At 43.3% G+C, this 20,341-nt stretch overlaps 1 protein-coding gene across 2 annotated transcripts; it reads left to right on the forward strand.

The window, feature by feature from the left end:
• Positions 1-413: 413 nt before the first annotated feature.
• Positions 414-18,089, forward strand: SLC39A3 (solute carrier family 39 member 3). 2 transcript variants are annotated; one of them, XM_083183209.1, is made up of 3 exons: positions 414-772; positions 13,438-13,753; positions 17,208-18,089. In XM_083183209.1, the coding sequence occupies exons 2-3, from the start codon at positions 13,547-13,549 to the stop codon at positions 17,943-17,945; spliced, it is 945 nt and encodes a 314-aa protein (XP_083039335.1). In that variant the 5' UTR covers positions 414-772; positions 13,438-13,546; the 3' UTR covers positions 17,946-18,089. The 2 variants fall into 2 exon arrangements, with proteins under 2 accessions (XP_083039335.1, XP_083039327.1); XM_083183201.1 differs by having other exon boundaries at positions 415-712.
• The last annotated feature ends 2,252 nt before the right edge of the window (positions 18,090-20,341 follow it).

Consider the following 20,341-nt stretch of genomic DNA (forward strand, 5'->3'; position numbering starts at 1 on the left):
ACATGATTTTAATACCTGCTTGTACTTTAGTCAAAATCAATAAAAATAATTTAATAAAAAAAAAAAAAAGATTTAATATTTAATAAATTATATTACAATTTATTTGAAGAGTTTGTGTTAATTCATATCAGCCCTATTTCATATATGTACTAGTGCAGAGATCCTTAATACACTAATGTAACTATTGGCACTTTTTTTTAGAAAAATTTTAATATGCAATCACTGCAACTCACAATATTTTTTCCATGTACGTACAGATGGCCATGCCTGTGATAGACAGTAGGACTAGGCACGTGATGCTAGAAGTGAGCAGTCCGCTTTCAGCACTGTGTCCAGGACAGCGCCCCGTGTGACACAAGAGTAGCCGGAACTAAAGCTGCCGCCACATACTACAGCGCAGCCCAGCCGGGACTGTGTAGTTAGGTTGCGCACACAGGATGCAACAAACCCTAAGGCGTGCGTTCTGACCAATCAAATCAGGGGCTTTCTCTTCTGCGTCAGCTCCAGCCAATCAGTACGGAGAGTGTCTATGTTGGCTACTGCGGATCGCCGCTGTGTTCCGGAAGCGGGTTGGGCGGAGGTAACGGCGTCGGTTTCGCGGTCGCGGTGGGTGGGGCAGTGTTGCCATGTGACCGGATTGACGGGCCGGCAGCGACGTCATTGCCAGCAACAGGAAGACCCGACTCCGATCAGTGCTGTAAAGGAGACAGAGGTGACTTTTCTGGGGGTTTGGCCCGGGCCGTGTGTCGGAATCTGTGTGTTGTACATGATGGTGAGGAGTAGCCGCTCGCTGACCAATCATAGGACAGTACAGAGAAGCACCTTTATCAGTAAGGCAAGGGAGCTTTATAGTTGTGCCTACATATTGTCTAATGGGGCAGATGTATTAAGCCTTAACAAGAGATAAATGCAAGGGTGATAAGGAGAGATAAACGTCCAGCCAATCAGCTCCTTACTGACTTCTTCTCAAACACAGCCTGTAACATGGCAGTTAGCAGGTGATTGGCTGGATGTTTATCTCTCCTTATCACCCTTGGATTTATCTCTTGTTAAAGCTTAATACATCTGCCCCGGCCGCTATCAAGCTGCGATAGCTCCTTTTTCCTTTTAGTTTTCTGGGGGTAGGCAGGGCCTGATCAAAGTTTCCAGGTACCCTAGGCTAATACACATGTGCTCAAGGACTCGCCAGTCATACTGCCCATGTGCATGTATCAAAAGCTATACAACTGACATGTAGGATCTATTAGTGTCTATACACAGAGTGATGTTCTCCTTACACTTTGTGCTAGTGGCGTAAGTTCGTCCTAGTTGCCCGGAGGCAAGATAAATATTGGTGCCCCCCAACACACACACCATCTTATATTTTATTTATTTATTTATTAACAGTTTCTTATATAGCGCACACATATTACGCAGCGCTTTACAGAGAATATTTGAACATTCACATCAGTCCCTGCCCCAGTGGAGCTTACAATCTATAATCCCTACCGCATGTACACGCACACACAGACATTCTAGGGTTAATTTTTTGTTGGAAGCCAATTAACCTATCTGTATATTTTTGGATTGTGGGAGGAAACCGGAGTACCCGGAGTAAACCCACGCAAGCACGGGGAGAATATACAAACTCCGCACAGTTAGGGCCGTGGTGGGGATCGAACCCATGACCTCAGCGCTGTGAGGCAGTAATGCTAACCATTACACCATCCGTGCTGTATGCGTGTATGTATGTTATGCATATTATGTTTAGAATAAAGAGTGTGACATATATGGTCCTTCTAGGAGAAGTCAGCCACAGAAGTCATATCAACGGCTTTCAATTAGCTAATTTAAACTCACAGGGGAGGAGAGGTGCCCCCTTGGGAGCAGGAGCCCGGTGGCAGATTACTCCATTGCCTCCCAGAGTTCTGCCTCTGCTTTGTGCTAGATGCAATGTGCTATAACAGAGTACGTTTTGTACTAGAGGCGATACGATCTTGTACAAAAAGTACGTGCTGCACATACTTTTTGTGCTATGTGATGTGCGCATTGTACGAATCGCCTCGCATGGTCAAAATGCCTCATGTATGGAAACTTTAATGCTTGTGAAGGAGACTTTGGCTTTACGCTGCCCAGATGGCAGTCAATCACAATGAACAAAGTAATGATTTCATAAGTAAGTTACGTTGGCGTAGCAGTCTGCCAGTCACCTTAAGAACTTTACCCCCACCCCACAGTACATCTGTTATGGGGGACTGCGATGCATTGTCAATTTTTGGCACTATTATATTAAACTGATCAATATTTTTTTTTGAGTGAAGAATAAAAAAAAGAGCAATGATGACAGAATAGAGATATTGTATACACCTGTGTGTGTGATCCCCAGAAAAGTACTACTGCACATGTGTGATTACCGGCTCATGTTTACTGGGCATACTTGGCCTTATTGGCTTATGAGTGCCAAGCATGAAGACGAGTGCCACTGTTAGCTGCCCATGCTTTCATGACTGCATATGCACTATCAATACTGATATAAATATAACCAGATGAACAATAAATGAAGTGCGCAGTTTACGTACTATGTCCGTAAACTAATACCTTTTACTCCTAGCTACGTGCGAACAAAGGGTAGCACAACGTAGAGAACCTTTCTCATGTATTATACACGTTAGACCGATACTTGTAATAGAGTATCCTTTCGCAGTACTTTGTACCCAAAACTACGAATACCTTTAAGGACAATGTCCGTAATACACCTTTATCGCTAGATGTGAATAATAGTCAAGGCAAGGATATAACATTATAACTCAAAGTAAGGAGATAGATTCTCCAAATAATGTATTTAGTCCCTAGCGGACAACAGGGGGTTACAGAAAGAAGAACACCGTTTCACACAAATTAACAGTTGAATTAACAATACTAAATACACTTAAAACTACAAAGGGAAAAGAAACAGATACAGAGTATAATCAGCCACACTACACACACAGGAATACAAATGTTACTGTCATATCAAAATAGCGCAGCGCAGTCCCGTCAAGCTTGCTAGGTTCATATAGAACTTAGCCCGGTCAGGAGGGGAAGAAAAAAAGCAGTGGAGAAGTGACCGAGCCAGCTCAGGGATAGCTATCTTTATAGTGTCCAAACAAAGGGGGGTCAAAGGCCGTTTCCATTGGTTAAGGGTTCAAAAGTCAAGTCCTCAGGGATTGGAGCAAAGTACTGCACTTAAATTGGATTGGTGCAGAGGGAGTGTACTTCGGTGTCCTTTGTCTGTTGGCATCGTCGTCGGGGTCGTAAATCAACAACAAGAACCGGTTATAACTCGATCCTTTGTCTCACACAGTTCATAGGGAAAAAGTACATGGTTTATGGATTTTGTCCATAATTATCGGACATTATGATTTGCGAAGTTTTCGCTACGACCGGAGTGCTGCGCATGAGAAACGGAACATAACGATACTAAACATGAACAGAAATAATTGCGTATTGTTGGTTAAACTATGTGTAGTGCACTAAACATTTAATTAAATATACTTTATTTCCGTGTTAATGTGGGATATAAATTTAGGTGTATTAGTATGGCGGCTCTTAAGGTTTGCTTCGCTACACAAAACCTGTGTATAATACTTTATTTGCGCAACTCTGCGAACCAAAATGGCGGCCATACTATTCTAAAATGGCATGAATGTAATTCGACTTTAACAGTCCACCCTTTGACAGTAAATATAAAACTGTCACAGTTCAAAACTATTCCTAAAACACAACAGAAATTCATAATCCTAACAAAACAATTTTTGGGTCTTTGCATTTAACATAAAAGGGGAGTAAACCATCTGCGCTTGGTCAATCCTGGATTATGGATAAACGAGGGGCCACATTTATCTAACAATTTACTCAGGGTGACGAAGGATAATGTACAGGTCTGGGATAAAAATAAAAACAGGGGCGGTTACAATATATACATTTTACAGATATGGCATTCTTCGGTGGGCATTGGTTTTGATTCTAGGGTCACAAACCAGACCCTTGACTTCTTTGTTGTCTCTCGTTCTGGTGTGTTTTAAGTATGTTGGTATCGTCACTATCAAACCTCCTTACCAACCTCCGGTCCTGGGTAACGTATCAAGCTTAGAGATTCTATCTTGACCTAAACTGGGTCGGGTAAAACACTCTCAGAACTCTGTATCACCTGCCCTATACCTGGCAGCAATGCGGAAACAATATCTTTGATTTTGGGGACAAGAATGGATAGTGGGGGGTGGAACAAAAATAGGACCCATAATAATAGAAGAACGAAAAGGTTGTTAGTGGTCCTTCCAACCTGTTACCAGTGGGGTTTGTCACAGTCCTTTTTGTAGCTTGTACAGGTTGCTTGACCTTGGCTGCTTGTCAGTCCTCCCGGAACAACGCCTCTAGCGATATTTCTTCTCTTTCGCTCTCTATACAAGGGACTTCCGGGTTTATGGCTTTCTTGCAGTGGGATGAATGTATCCAAGTCTCTCTCTCCGCGACTTTGTTATTGAGGTAGTGCTGGTCAACAAGACTTGGGATGGTTCTTCTCAACGGTCTATCAAGCAACCTGTGTATGGCAAATCATGGGGAACAACAAAAATCTCCTGGTACACGGTTATGACAGTTCACGACAGGTGTCAACAGAGTCCTTTTGGCAGCATTTTTCCAGATGTTGATACATAAAACAAGGGTCAGTTCGTGGTTGCGTCTAAGATCTTCTTGTGGGGTTATCATGACGTGTGGCTGCCGGCCAAGTAATGTTTTGATGGGGACAAATGAGGTGGAGTTCTGAGAGTGATTCTACTACTATGCAGCACAATGGGCTGTGCCCCTGGCCATAGCAACTCTCTTTCAGCTATAACTTTACCCAGTTTGTTCTTGATAGTACCCTTCACCCTCTCCACCTTAGTGGTTATTTGGGGTCAGCAGAGAGTGTGGGGTGTACCACCAGTCCCTAGGGGTTTACATATGACTTAAAACTTTTCATATACAGTTGCATACTCAGGGGTGCTTCTGGACTACCATATCTATACACAAAAACATCAACACATAGGAAAGGAATTTCTAAACACTTCTAGAGTGGACTGTACAAAGTCAATTTGTATTACCTGCAGAGGATCCTGCTAGAGAAGGGATGTGGAGATGGCTCTGTGGGAACAGCCTTTCCGGTATCTTTCCTCAGACAAGTAAGGCATGACCTTGTCTTCTTACCTGTCTGTGGGCACACCAGTAAGTTTTGATCAATTTCCACATACCTTCCCTGCCAAGGCAAGTCAGGCCATAGGCTATCTCTGCCCTGACAGTTTGGCATGCTCTCTGAGTCACTGGTTTTCCTTGTTTATCTTTCTATTCCTGTCCACATCCCTTCGGCTTCCAGACTGCTTTCTCCTGCAGGGGACACAAATCTTGCACTTTTGGGGGAAATTTACCAATATGAAAAACCTAGTTTTTCGTATTGGTATTTTCCCTACGACTGCATACGACTGTTTAAGTCGTATGCAAAGTCGTGTTCCGGAGGATCAGTTACAAAGCAGTCATATACGACTGCTTTGTAACCCTCCGATGGTGTAATGATTCGTATTAGCGGCCGTATATACGGCTGCTAATACGAATTATTTCTAGCAGTCTGCACGGATCAGTCAGATCCGTGCAGTCTGCAATGTGTAAGAAAAATAGAAAAATAAATAAATTAAAAAAAAAAACGGCGTGGGGTCCCCCCCACAGCCGAAACCAGCACCAGGCTGAAGGAGCCGGGGCCGGTAATTAAAAATCAGGGAACCCGACAAATAGGGGTTCCCCGATTTTTAACAACCAGCCCCAGGCTCCTGCTCTGGGGCTGGTTCCCAAAATACGGGGGACAAAATGACTAGGGGTCCCCCGTATTTCAAGAACCAGCCCCAGGCAAAACCAGCCAGCGGGTAATGCCACAGCCGGGGGGAGACTTTTTATGCAAGTCCCCCCGGCCAAAGCATTAACCCTACCGACCAGTCAGCCTGGCCAGGGGCCCTGGGGCAGTGGGGACCCCCCCAATAAAGGGGTCCCCCCCCTCCAGGACTTACCTGACCAGGCTGAAGCCTGGTGCTGTCCTCGATGCCCCTGGGCGGTGGGCATCGAGCTGATGGTTTTGTGTAAAAAATAGAATAAAAACCATTGTCTTTTACTGGTGAACTATGAGTCCCAGCAAGCCTCCCCCGCAAGCTGGGACTTGGAGAACCACAAGTCCCAGCCTGCGGGGCATTAAAGGGCCCGCTGGGTCTTGTAGTGCCACAGTAAAAGAAAGAGTTAAATAAAACACACTGACACACGTGAAAAAAAAAAAGTTTAATACATACATAACACATACATACTGATACTTACCTTTCTTGATCCCGTAGGTAGCCCTGGTCCTGATGTCCTGTGTCGTCCATGTCGGCTGTCTGCGTCGTCCTCCAGGTCCATGTCGACGGTCCGTGTCGTCCTCCAGGTCCATGGCGGTGTCCGGGTCCGAAGAAATCCATGTTGGAGCTGTGGAAGGAAATCCTACTCACCTGTTCCTGCGCTGAAGAAGTCTTCTCTTGATCCGACGTAGTCCAGGTAATCTTCATGCTGTCGCCGGTCCCCGCTGTCTGCGCTGTCTCTGCATCGCGCTGAGGAGAGATGCTGAAGTTTCATATTCGGCGCCTCTCCTCAGACTGAATTCTATTGGCCGCCTAGCAGGCCAATCAGGAGCCGACTTTCTCGGCTCCTGATTGGCCCGCTAGGCGGCCAATAGAATTCAGTCTGAGGAGAGGCGCCGAATATGAAACTTCAGCATCTCTCCTCAGCGCGATGCAGAGACAGCGCAGACAGCGGGGACCGGCGACAGCATGAAGATTACCTGGACTACGTCGGATCAAGAGAAGACTTCTTCAGCGCAGGAACAGGTGAGTAGGATTTCCTTCCACAGCTCCAACATGGATTTCTTCGGACCCGGACACCGCCATGGACCTGGAGGACGACACGGACCGTCGACATGGACCTGGAGGACGACGCAGACAGCCGACATGGACGACACAGGACATCAGGACCAGGGCTACCTACGGGATCAAGAAAGGTAAGTATCAGTATGTATGTGTTATGTATGTATTAAACTTTTATTTTTCACGTGTGTCAGTGTGTTTTATTTAACTCTTTCTTTTACTGTGGCACTACAAGACCCAGCGGGCCCTTTAATGCCCCGCAGGCTGGGACTTGTGGTTCTCCAAGTCCCAGCTTGCGGGGGAGGCTTGCTGGGACTCATAGTTCACCAGTAAAAGACAATGGTTTTTATTCTATTTTTTACACAAAACCATCAGCTCGATGCCCACCGCCCAGGGGCATCGAGGACAGCACCAGGCTTCAGCCTGGTCAGGTAAGTCCTGGAGGGGGGGGACCCCTTTATTGGGGGGGTCCCCACTCCCCCAGGGCCCCTGGCCAGGCTGACTGGTCGGTAGGGTTAATGCTTTGGCCGGGGGGACTTGCATAAAAAGTCTCCCCCCGGCTGTGGCATTACCCGCTGGCTGGTTTTGCCTGGGGCTGGTTCTTGAAATACGGGGGACCCCTAGTCATTTTGTCCCCCGTATTTTGGGAACCAGCCCCAGAGCAGGAGCCTGGGGCTGGTTGTTAAAAATCGGGGAACCCCTATTTGTCGGGTTCCCTGATTTTTAATTACCGGCCCCGGCTCCTTCAGCCTGGTGCTGGTTTCGGCTGTGGGGGGGACCCCACGCCGTTTTTTTTTTTAATTTATTTATTTTTCTATTTTTTTACACCGCAGCCTGCACGGATCTGACTGATCCGTGCAGGCTAAAACGCAAATAGAACAGGAAAATGGTGTTCTATTTTCCTGTCGTATTTGCGTGGGTGTTTTACACCACTAAGCAGCCGTATTATCAGTACGGCTGCTTAGTAAATCAGAAACCACCATTCTTTTGAATGGTGATTTCTGTCGTATCCTATCGATGGTGTAGACATTCGTATTTGTAACTACAAATACAAATGTTCCATCTTTAGGACTACGAATTGTTGTATTTTTGGGATTGTAAATCCCGAAAATACAAATTCGTAAAAAAAAGGTGTATTTCTGCCTACGAATACACCTTTTTTCTACGAATCCATTTTGGTAAATTTCCCCCTTTATGTGGACACACAGACATTTACAGGAAAACAAGAACATTATTCGCAGAGCGCGTGGCTCACCCAGCTGCCTTGCCAGCATGGCCATTACCAAGTGACACTGAATCCTTATCGTAGGTGTGGGCTTTACACTTGATAACAGCCACTCCATCCGGCAGCCGTGCGGCTGTCAGGAATCTTTGAACTTACAACGCTTGCGCCACTGGAGTGCCAGCTACTGTAACAAAATCTGAGGCGCCATAGGGCCCTGGATTTTTTGCATTGCCCCAACGAACATACTTAGAGTCGGCATAAGTATTGACTGCTTTTCCCTCAGCCAGCTCACACACCTTGGTCAGTGCCACTACTTAGGCTACTGTTGATGAGTGAGATGGTCCAAGGGGTCCAGTCTCTACTATACCTTCTCCATCTATCACGGTATAGCCAGTGCACAATTTTTTTCATCTCGGTGTCTCTGTGGCAGCTGCCATCAGTGAAAAGAAAGAGAGAAGAGAAAAAAAATGTAATTACCTCTTCCAATGGGTTGTTACCACCCTTTGGGGATATGCTGCGAAGGTCTGATTCAAACATGTCATGCAATCATGTTCGTCTAGGCTCTCACTAAACTCCACCATTCCAGCAACCTCAGCAACAACCCCCACCCTTTGTGCCTTGGAGGACACACCTGGTAAGAGTGTTGCTGGGTTTACACATTTTACTGGTAATATTTATAGAATTCATCAATGCAAGTTCCCATTTAGTGAACTTGGCTGATGAGTCTTTTTCTCATGTTTTGGCAGAATTTTAGGAGTGTCCAGACTATATGAGGAGCATAACAAGCTAAAACACACCCCAACACCACATCCTCAGTCTTGTTTACCGGTAGTACTATGGCAACTACACTGTGTAGACAAGTAGGAAGTGCTCGAGCAACTGGGTTTAATTGTACACTGCAGCACAACATTGTTCAGGCTGGTATCACCAGGTTTCTTAAGTCACTATATCTGTCGCATACCCAGCAGATGCCCTGTATTGAAAATCACATGGTCTCCCGTGTCAGTCATACCCAGGGCAAGGGTTGTAATCAGGTTTGTTTCTGATTCTTAGGGGCACAATTACCACCAGCCATAGTGGCAGGTTCCTTTTTGTTACTATCCACATTTGTCTGTGAGGATATGGGTTTTGTGATTGCACCTATTCATATGTAAATGCCTTTTACAACAACCTTTTTCATTCTCTGTTGAATGGGAATGCTTTGTGCACTTCTTGGACTGCTTTTCACAAGATGGTGGCTGTGGTTGCCCTGGGCAACGTAGGAAGCAATGTTTAAGGTTACTGGGACATTGTTTAAAATTTACTGAAATTAGGGTGACTACTATCTTGTCCACTTGTGCTGGTTTATGGGGTACTGCACATTCATAATAGGTATTTCTCTGCTGGGTGTACGACAGAGTTTTGAACTACTTATATGCTATCATTTGTGGGGTTTATGGTTACTACAGTGTCCTAGATTCCCCCCCCCCCCCTCTCTCTCCCCGGTCAGGCACAACTGCAACCTGTCCTGCGATACTTTATGCCCTGCTTCAGGGGAAATACACCAGAAGTTGTCTAGCGACATCTACTGATGTTATGGATGAGTCAGGACATAACAATAAAGCCATTTGTGGGCTGTAAGGACAACGTGCAACCCTGTAAGGGCCGGGGAGAGGCTTTGTATCTGGAACAGGAGAGGAGAGGAGGGGGGGGGGGGGGGAGAAAATCAAAGGGAGAAATAATTAATGACAGCAATATGTGTGTATATTGCAACAGAAATTATTCTTTTGTTTGGATGACAACAGGATTTGGCACTATGGGGGATTGTCTCTCAACTATTTCCATTCTTACCCTTTTTAACTCCTGTTCTGCTCCGTAAGCCCTCCCTCCTTTCTCTTACCCAGTGGGGGTAGAACTATGGGCCATGTCTAGGGGTATTAACTAAAAGGTTCTCTTTTGAGAAACTTGTTATATCACTGGGTATATTTCCAGCTTGACCTCAGGTTTCAAATGGTGATGCTGTATTTTGGGGCGCTATGCTGTCTGTTTTTAAATGGATTTCTATTGAAGCTATTGTTGCCATTAATCCTGTGTCCTGCCCATCTTTAGTTCAAAGGGAACTCGGTATTCATGCTGTAGTTTTTAGCTACCTTAGATGGGTTAGAACTATAACAGTACAGTGCAGCATTAGTCATGGAAGTATATCTAACAATTTTTTCACCTTTTCGTGCGTACTGATCCTGTTGTATCTAAATTATGAATCTTCTGGAGCCCAGAAGCAGACATAACTTATTTTTCCAGGCAGTTCTCTACTTTGAAGGTAAATTGCAGCCGCTGCAGTCAATAAGACAGAATATTCGGTATGCAATGGCCCGATCATGATCTCTATGTGTTTCACCAATGGGTAATGCTGCATTTCTTCCTGTTACCCCAATTGTAACTAGCGTTTGCTTGGCAAAACCTAGATCAAAGGAAATGTTGTTAGCAGGGTTAAGCAAAAAAAAAACTTTAGTTTTCAGACCGTTACACAGTTTTCAAACCGTTACTTACCCATATCTGAGGCTCCTCCTTCAGATATTGTGTCATGTTACCTGGTTGTGGGGTATGTGTATGCTCTACTCCCTGTTTGCATATATGTGTCACGCTTAGGGCGGTGTTGACTAATAGATGGGGCTATGGCTATGTGTTGAGACCTGTGTGTCTCCTTCCAGTGTGTCTTCCCGTCACTTACTTATATTCTATGGTTCCCTATCCTGCAATTTCTGGCTAGGTGTCCCTCTTTACCACAGTTGAAGCACACTGTTTGTTTCCTTCCTACATTGTCTGGCCTTGTGTGTTTTTTGTTGGGGCATTACTAAAAGCATGACTGCTAACTACCATCAGTTTAAGCACACCGTTTGTTTGCATCTCTCTCATAATTTTTTTGTCTTGATCAATAGCAGATTTTCTTAAGGTATCTATTGTCATCTCTCTGCAGTTGGGGAAAATGGTTTCTATGCTGGTTCTCAAATTTTTCTTAAGACCTTGTATCAGCACAGAGACAATCACTCCCCTAAAGTGTATGTTGTCCTTGGGGTCAGGGATACCAGTGTGTTTTGGCAATGCCTGCAAAGCACGGTTGAAATATCCGCTGGCAGATTCACCATCTTTTTGTTTGATAGTGAACGTCTGGATATTTTCAACCGTCGCAGGGAAATATACACCCAATTGTATATTTATTAGGCGTATATTTTCCTGGTTGCCCTGTTCAGTTAAAATCTTATCACCCTCCACACCACTATCCCAAATTTCTGGATATCTATGTGGGAAGGGAGGCAAGCTCTCAACATGTTCCTCCAATCCTTATTGGTCTCATCTGCATTTCCCAGCTCCTTTACAAATTTCTGACAGATTGCCAGATTTTTCCTGGGATCAGGGAAATTTGAGATGATTGAACGACGTTCCAATCGTGTCCAAGTATTGTGCATGTCGCTAACCCTTACAGGCATTACCTCATCTCTGTCTCCCTTTCCACAAGGAGTTTCCACTGTGTGCAAAGGGTAGGTTTGTATCCCCTCCGCACCATTGGACACTACTCCAGGAATAACTATCTCTGTGATGTGTTGTGTGTACTTACCTGTGTTTCCGAATGTGGCATCAGCCATCTGCTCGGCTAGGATGGCAGCAGTAACTTTGACTGTCTCAGCCTTTCTCTCATTTCCGCTAGTTTCGCAAAAGATGGCTGGTGCCAGGAACTTCCCGTCTCCATCTACATTTTACTTATAGGGGGTAAAAACAGTGTACAGGTTATTCATTTTCATATTTTTGTTTGTTTCACTTTGGACGGAATTTGTTCCCTCTTGTACATATGGGGAGGTAGAAACATTTGTATTCCTGTGGCTGATTATATTTGCATTTGACAAGTATCTATATTCCTTTTGAATTCTACTTTCCTTCTGCCACAAGTTTAGACATTAATTTTGTTCAACTCTCTCCTTGAGTGACAAGAGCAGACATATCTTATCTCTAACTGCTGATAAGACTTCTGGATCGAAACTACCAACACTGGGAAATTCTAACAGGCTGCCCTCGGTCATCTTCTTCCATTTATTTAAGTAAACAACTGCTCGTTCACCGTGCTTCCTGCACATTATGAATGCCGCCGATCCTTTTGGGTCGGCGTAATTCTTCCCTATGTAGCACGACCCCCCTGTGTGAGCCACTGTCTCCCATTGTTCAAATTTGATTTATGAGAATGAGAGGTTCACACTAGAAGGGGGCCGGCCACCCACGTGTTCTACAGTGTATTTGTAAGGTCGCGATCGGGTTCTGCTAAACGCAGAAATGCGAAAATAATCCCGAAACAAATCTGTAACTTACGTACAAAGATGCTAAATAAATCCCGCACTAAATCCGTAAATTACGACATCCACACTTACATGTTCCTTCTGCACACATAATCTGATATTAAAATTCTGTGTTCTATGTGCCTTCTGTGCAGGGCTGTGGAGTCGGTAGATAAATGGTCCGACCCGACTCCTCGTACGTCTGCCCTCGACTCCGACTCCTCTGTATTAATATGCGAATGTATTTGATACATTTCTTGAAGGAAAGAAAGGCAACATACATATTATTACTACAGAAACTAGAGGCTGGGAAGCCAACAGTCTACTGTATTGAACAGTTTAAGCAAAGGACAAACACAATGTTTGTCCGCTGGTTTGCTTGCTCGTCACCATTCAATTCACGGACACAAGGAACGATCTCTTTACCGAATCGTTACTGGCGACGAAAAATGGTGCCTGTACATCAATATGAACCAGCGTAAGGAATGGCTTAGCCAAGGTAAACAAACAACCCCGCGCATGAAACAAGATCTTCATCCACGTAAAAAGATGTTGTGCGAATGGTGGGAGAGCTTGGTTGAATGAATTTTTCGAGTCTACACCAGGTGATTTCTACCAACGAGGTATTGAAAACCTTATTGAACGTTGGAAATAAGTTGTAAACTACAAGGGAGAATACATTTAGAAGTATTGGTGCTCCGAATTGTGCGTTACGTGCCATATAGTGAAGCACATGAAAAGCATGCTTTTTCACGGTCACTTAACGTGTTCGTTTTGCGGTTACGTGAGGCACTGCATGCATTGGTCTTTATTCTTACAGTAGAGAAGTCATTAATTAAATTTGTCGGAGTCGGTGCATTGTTTGCCGACTCCGACCCCAGGTACTCGAAATTTGCTCCGACTGCACAGCCCTGCTTCTGTGCATATAACCTTTTATGTATATTTAACCTGTACTTTCCCTCTTTTGTTTTTACTGTAGGTAACTACAAAGCATGAGGAAAAATTACTCTTACCACTTCAATCCCTCATCTGAACCAGCCTGACATTGGCATTATTCTGTATCCTCTGCAAGCACCTCATACATCACCATGAATCTGGTATTGGCAAAGATCCTGTGCCTGCTGGCAGTGTTTGTTTTGATGATGTTGGGGTCTCTTCTACCTGTAAAGATAATTGGGGCAGACTGTGAGAAAGCTTCTCGATCCCGGAGGATTCTTGCCTTGTGTAATTCATTTGCTGGAGGGGTATTCTTGGCAACTTGCTTCAATGCCTTGCTTCCTGCAGTGAGAGAAAAGGTATATCAGGGTTTCTTTTTGGCTATTCTATTATGTGATGGTATTTTCTAAGTAGAGTGTGTGCAGCTATGGATTCTTTGATGGATTCTAGCAGATCATATTAAAATTATTTCTGCTCCGTATTCACTGGTGAAAGAGAGGGAAAGGGGCCACAGTTAAGTTGCAAGTATATTCAGAAAAATTAGGGAGAATTAAGTACATTTACAGATAAGAAAGTCCTAACCAAACTCTCAAAACTGAAAGTGGATAAATCAATGGAGCTAGATGGGATACATCCAAGGATACTAAAAGAGCTTAAAGGGGAGCTGGTGGAACCATTAACAGAATTATTCAACCAGTCACTAGCTACTGGAGTAATCCCAGAGGACTGGAAAATAGCAAATGTGGTCCCACTGCACAAAAGTGGAAGCAAATAAGAGGTAAGCCACTACCGACCAGTGAGCCTTACATCAGTAGTAGGGAAATTGATGGAAACACTCTTAAAACAAAGAGTTGTAGAAAATCTCAAATCCAGCAATTTACACGATCTTAAACCGTATGGGTTTGCTGGGGGAGATCATGTCAAACAAATCTTATTGACTTTTGTGACTGGGTGAATAAAGTAATAGATCAGGGGGGGGAGGAGGGCTGTAGATGTAGCTTATCTAGACTTTTAGTAAGGCTTTGGACACTGTCCCACATTGCAGACTGTTAAATAAACTTGAAAGCTTGGGATTGGATTCTAAAATGGTTGAATGGATAAGATCTTGGTTGCAGGACAGAAAACAGAGAGTTTTAGTAAATGGGGTGCAGTCACAGGAGGGAAAGGTTACAAGTGGGGTACCCCAGGGATCTGTACTTGGACCAGTGCTTTTTAATATCTTTATTGGAGACATTGCAAATGGAATTAAGGGTATAATATGCCTTTTTGCAGATGACACAAAGGTATGCTACAGGGTAGACACACCAGGAGAGGTAAAACAAATGATTGATGATCTAGGTAGATTAGAGGAGTGGTCAAGAGCATGACAACTACAGTTTAATGCCAAACAATTCAAAATCATGCACTTGGGTCTCAAAAATCCAAAGACTAAATATAGCATAAACGGCACTATTATGTAAACTACGGAGGAGAGGGATCTAGGTGTCACTATTTCAGGGGACTTAAAGGCAGGTATGCAATGTAAGGTAAGCAATGAAGAAGGCAAGTCAGATGCTTGATTGCATAGGGAGAGGTATCAGCCATAGAAAGAAGTAAGAATGCCACTGTTTAGGTCATTGGTACGACCTCATCTAGAGTACCGTGTTCAGTTCTCGAGGCCATATCTCCAGAAGGATATAAATACATTAGAGACTGCATGAGGCATGGCCTACATCACAAAATTTACCCAGAAGACTAAAAGATCTTAATATGTATAGTTTAGAGCAGAGAAGTGAAAATGAGGACATGATAGTAACTTTCAAATACAGTATATCAAGGGTTTTAACAAGGTACAGGTGGGAGACATTCTTCACAGGAAGAGGAGCAGCAGAACACGAGGACATGCACTGAAACTGGAGGGAGGAAGATTCAGGGGAAATTTTAGGAATAATTACTTCACAGAAAGGGTAGTGGATAAGTGGAATAGCCTACCATCAGAGGTGGTAGAGTCAAATACAGTAGAGCAACTTAAACATGCTTGGGATAAGCATATTGATATCCTTACAAGTAAGCAATAAGGATCAAATATGATTTGAGGTAACATGTTTAAAAGAGGGGCAGACTAGATGGGCCAAGTGGTTCTTATCTGCCGTTAAATTCTATGTTTACACTTCATTAAGATTTGTGCCTGAAATGGTTTCATGGCTCTTTCTCCTTTTTCCATCACCCACTTCCTAGTGTTGCTCTCCGTTTAGTACTCTTTCAACCATGCCTGCTGTCTTCGCAATGAATATACAGGTGTACCCTCATTCTTATCTTTTTGCGCCATATGACGTTTGATGCTCTGCCACCAGTAACTATTCCTATGCTTGATTATTTTTTCGTAAATATTCTTAATTGTCTACTAGTGTACTAAGCACCTTATTCAGTACCGTATGTATAACTCTGCATGCACAGGATTTATAGTACAATCACATCCTGGAAGTATGCCATGGTACTATGATTCATAGAGGTGGGTGCAGTGACACATCCAACCAGAGTTTACTACAGGAGAAGCAGCAATAACACTAGTAACCTATGACAGTGCAAGATCCCTTGTTTTTTGTTGGCTGTTCAGGGATTCCTGCGGGTTTTTTTTTTTTTTTTTAAAGCATGACTAAAAGGAAAACCCAATCTAGTTGTGCCTTGTAAATGATTGCTGCTTTTAAAATACAGGTGGACTCGCAGGAATTCCCGAAGGCCTGCATCTCGCAGTATATCACATTTTGGACTTGGTCTTGTTTTTGCTATGGGGTAACTTAAGGAATAGGTAAGGTTATATGAGGACAAGGAGTAAAGTGGTATACACATGTTGCAATGTGTATGCTCCTCCTGCTGAACATTCTAGAAAAGGATCTTTTTCCCATCCAGGCGGCTAGATCGCCCACACACATGTAGCGATGTGTGTATGGGTAATCTGTGCTAACCAGCATTGGCGTCGCGCGGGACCACGCATCGTCATTGCTCAGAGGCATACACGTGGAGTTATCTGTGCTTATTTTCTAAGTGATCTAGTCAGATTGCTTAGAAAATGGGCTAAAATCACCCCTTAACAGTTACGATTAAATGCAGGTCTATTAGCTGATTTGCTATTGCAATTATATGTTAGCTAGTTAAAGCCCTGCCGTGGTAAATTATTAAAAATGTCATAGAAAAAAAGGGGAGAACACTATGTCCATTGTTGCAGATATCACAAGTGTATAGTCCATAAAATGTAATTTCCTTGGTGCAGTTTACAGTGACCTAATAAAAGCCATTATATGATTAGTTGCTATGTGTTTTGGCACATTTATGATTTCTGGATCATTTTATCTAAATAAACAGTTATTCTTCTAGCACACTAAATAATATTGGCTTATTGGTTCAGGTGGTTCATTATAACAAAACAGGTTTTTGAATCCTAACACAATTTGCATTGCATAACAACTGAACAAGTGGTGTAAACAACAAGGCACTCCCTGTAGGTTCGAGCAAGATAGTTATATTATGATATAATGGGGCAGATTTATTAAGCCTGATAAAATGGAAGGTTATAAAAGTTGATTGGCTGCTGCGTTAACTGTCATTTTTCAAACAGGCGATTGGCTGGTGCGTTATCACCTTCCACTTTATCACTTTACCAGGCTTAATACATTTGCCCCAATGTGGTATGGACTCTCCTGTGTTTGTACTCTTCCTTTCCTAAATCATTGTTTGTAAATAATTAGCAAATTTGGGGAAACAACCTAAAAGACAAAAACACAAATCACCTGTATAAATGTGTTTTTTTTTTGTGTTTGTTTGTTTGTTTTTTAGTTTGATGAGATCCTGAAAATGGGAAATGTCAACACAGATTACCCACTAGCAGAGACTATTATGCTAGTTGGCTTTTTCCTCACTGTCTTTGTGGAACAGGCTGTTCTGACATTCCGGAAAGAGAAGCCTTCTTTCATTGACATGGAAACATTTAATGCAGGATCTGATGCCGGCAGTGACTCGGAATATGAAAGCCCATTTATATCTTCCAACAGAGGGCACAATGTATATGACATTGGTCACAGCAACCACTCTCACAGTCTAAACATCCACGAACTCTCCAGGTCGAGTCCTCTTCGTCTTTTCAGCTTGGTGTTTGCGCTCTCCGCTCACTCCATCTTTGAGGGACTGGCGCTTGGCCTGCAGGAGCAGGGTGATAAGGTTCTGAGCCTTTTCATTGGTGTCGTCATCCATGAAACATTAGTTGCAGTGGCACTTGGAGTAAGCATGGCAAAAATAAACATTATGCTAAAAGATGCTGCCAAGATGGCTAGTTTAGTGAGTGTAATGATTCCTATTGGCATTGCCATTGGAATGGCAATTCAGAGTGCCCAAAACCTTGCTAGCGGTATCACCTCTGCTTTGCTACAGGGCATTGCTGGGGGTACTTTTCTGTTTGTTACATTTTTTGAAATTTTAGTGAAGGAGCTGGAGGATAAAAATGATCGTTTACTGAAAGTCCTTTTCCTGGTTCTTGGATACACTGTTCTTGCAGGACTAATCTTTTTTAAATGGTAGCTGGGGAATATGAAAATGTAAGAAATTTATTTATATATGTACATACCTTCCTGAATAGTAATACAGCAACTTGTGTCATACCACTGTTTTCCTTTTTTATTGTTTTTATTTATTGTTTCCTATTAAATAAATTATTGTAATGTCTGATTATTGGTTTATTTAGTTTCACAGCGCAGATATTTGCAGAGCTGTATGCATGATATAGTTTTGAGTTAGCACTTCAGACACTCATAGAAAATATATCTGCTTATTGAAAAGTAAAAAAAAAAATCTTAATTTTTACTGTAAAAATTAAAAAAAATGAGTAAATGTGTACTTTAAGGGACTTCCTCAACTAAAATGATGTACTGACTGTGGACTGAACATTTTTAACCAGTGTATTGATGATCTACCAGTAGCTTGCAGCACAGAAGCATGCAGCAGCTTCAAAATGGGATTCCGACTGTCGAAACGTCCCGACGATCGGAATCCCGGCCATTTTCATTTCATCAGCCAGTAACTTAACAGTACAAATTCACTGTTCTGGCTGTCGTGTGTTGGAAAGTCTATGGGTAAGTGAGAATTGCTGCAGTTTGTGGAATAATGGCTAACATGAGGAAAAGGTTGACATGAGTTCTTTTCATTTTTGGGAGTGTCAATTTGTACGTCATTACATGGGCTGCACATTAGTGTACTTTGTTCCCTGGCATGGCTTGCGTCGCTGGCCATGCTTTAGGCCACATGCCCCAAATACACAGAATTTTGTTCCACTGTCTCCAAACTGTGCAAACTTTATTTAAAAAAGAAAATTTGAGCATTTACAAATGAGCTATGACCCTTTCACATCGCATCCTTGACCCATGTTATTGCCGGGTCATTGCGTCACCGACACATCTTATAGCTCGGGTCGAGCAATGCGGCAATATGACCTGGGTTATAAGGAGGGTTAAACAGAGGTCGCCCTCTGTATAATGGGCGACCCATGTTTAATCTAAAAGTGCTAGACTGGGTCGTGATCCCGGGTTTGCGATGTAAAAGGGGTAAACTTTTACAGCATTTCTTGGCTTGTAAATATGTGCACTTCTACCATATGTAATGTGCTGCAGTTTTGTACATAAGATGAGTTTTTTGGGAGAACCATGTAATGAATAACATAAATGATAGTAGTAGTAGAAGTAAGAAAAATGCTGGATTATATTCACAATGTTTAAGAATACAGAGATGTGGAATGGTCAACACAGCTCTTGAGCTACACACAAACGTTTATGTGGTGCACAACAAGTGCAGGGTTGTGGTGAAGTGCTCCAGTCCCTGCTGGCTTGGTGGGAGGACACTGGCAGCTCGGTACCTGCATCCATCTCTTAAGAACTACTCATCAAATCAAGAGAATCAGAGACTATGGAGAATGTGTCCTTCTGCTCCATGGGCTCCAGTAGTAATTGTAAGAGGACAGGTCTTATTGTATTCAGTGCAGATGAGGTGATCTCATAGCATTTTACAAGTTCAAAAGCGCCATACACACTACACAATTTTTTGCTCTGAATCGCCAATCTTGGAACTGAAAAGGGTTCCGAGAAGGACAACTAAATTGATTAAGGGTTTAGGGTTAATGGTCTATGAAGAAAGGCTAGCCAGGTTAGGGTTGGGATGCAAAAATGCGGTAAAAGCCCTGTTATCGGGTTTTTACCACATTTTGGTATGAACTAAAATCCGATCGCTTTAAAATCCGACCAGGTTACCTCCTGCTGTGCGGCCCAGACCAGTGACCTCTGGCAAGACAGGGCACAGGAGGTGGGTGGAGCAGCAGGGGACCCGCTGCCACGTTGCCGGCTGCATCGCAAAGGACAGCTCTTCATGCAAGAGCTGTCCATTGCAATAATAATCGTATATGTTAGTACAGGGGTTCTCAAACTCGGTCCTCAGGACCCCACACAGTTCGCGTTTTCCTGGTCACCTAACAGCAATTATGTGAGGATACCTGCAAAACATGCACTGTATGGGGTCTTGAAGACCGAGTCCGAGATCCTGTGTGTTAGTGCATATTCGATTTATTATCGATACGGGTAGCCAGCAGTGTGCGGCGGAGAGGGTCTGCAGATGTTAGTGCATCCCGCCACCAGTATGTTTACTTTGGGAAAAAAGGCGACAGAGAGGGTATATGATTAACATATATACAAATACTTCAAGGATCAATAGAGAGAATGGTCAGGTTACCTGTTTAATTTGAGGACTGTGCACAGGACACATGGTCACTCCCTAAGGTGAGAGGAAAAGCAGGTTTCATATCCTGCGAAGGAAAGGATTCTTTACAGTAAGGGCAGTTAAGATATGGAATATTCTGCTGTAGATTGTGATGGCAGACTCAATTGATATTTAAGAAACGGTTAGACACATTTTTATCAGAAACAAATATCCAT

This window comes from Crinia signifera, chromosome 1, assembly GCF_055691185.1.
Source record: "Crinia signifera chromosome 1, ASM5569118v1, whole genome shotgun sequence".
Lineage (NCBI taxonomy): Eukaryota > Metazoa > Chordata > Amphibia > Anura > Myobatrachidae > Crinia > Crinia signifera.

Coding starts and splice junctions, on each gene's coding strand:
- SLC39A3 (XM_083183209.1), top strand. CDS start 13,547: ATGAATCTGGTATTGGCAAAGATCCTGTGCCTGCTGGCAGTGTTTGTT. Junction 13,754..17,207: donor TTCCTGCAGTGAGAGAAAAG/GTATATCAGGGT, acceptor TTTGTTTTTTAG/TTTGATGAGATCCTGAAAAT.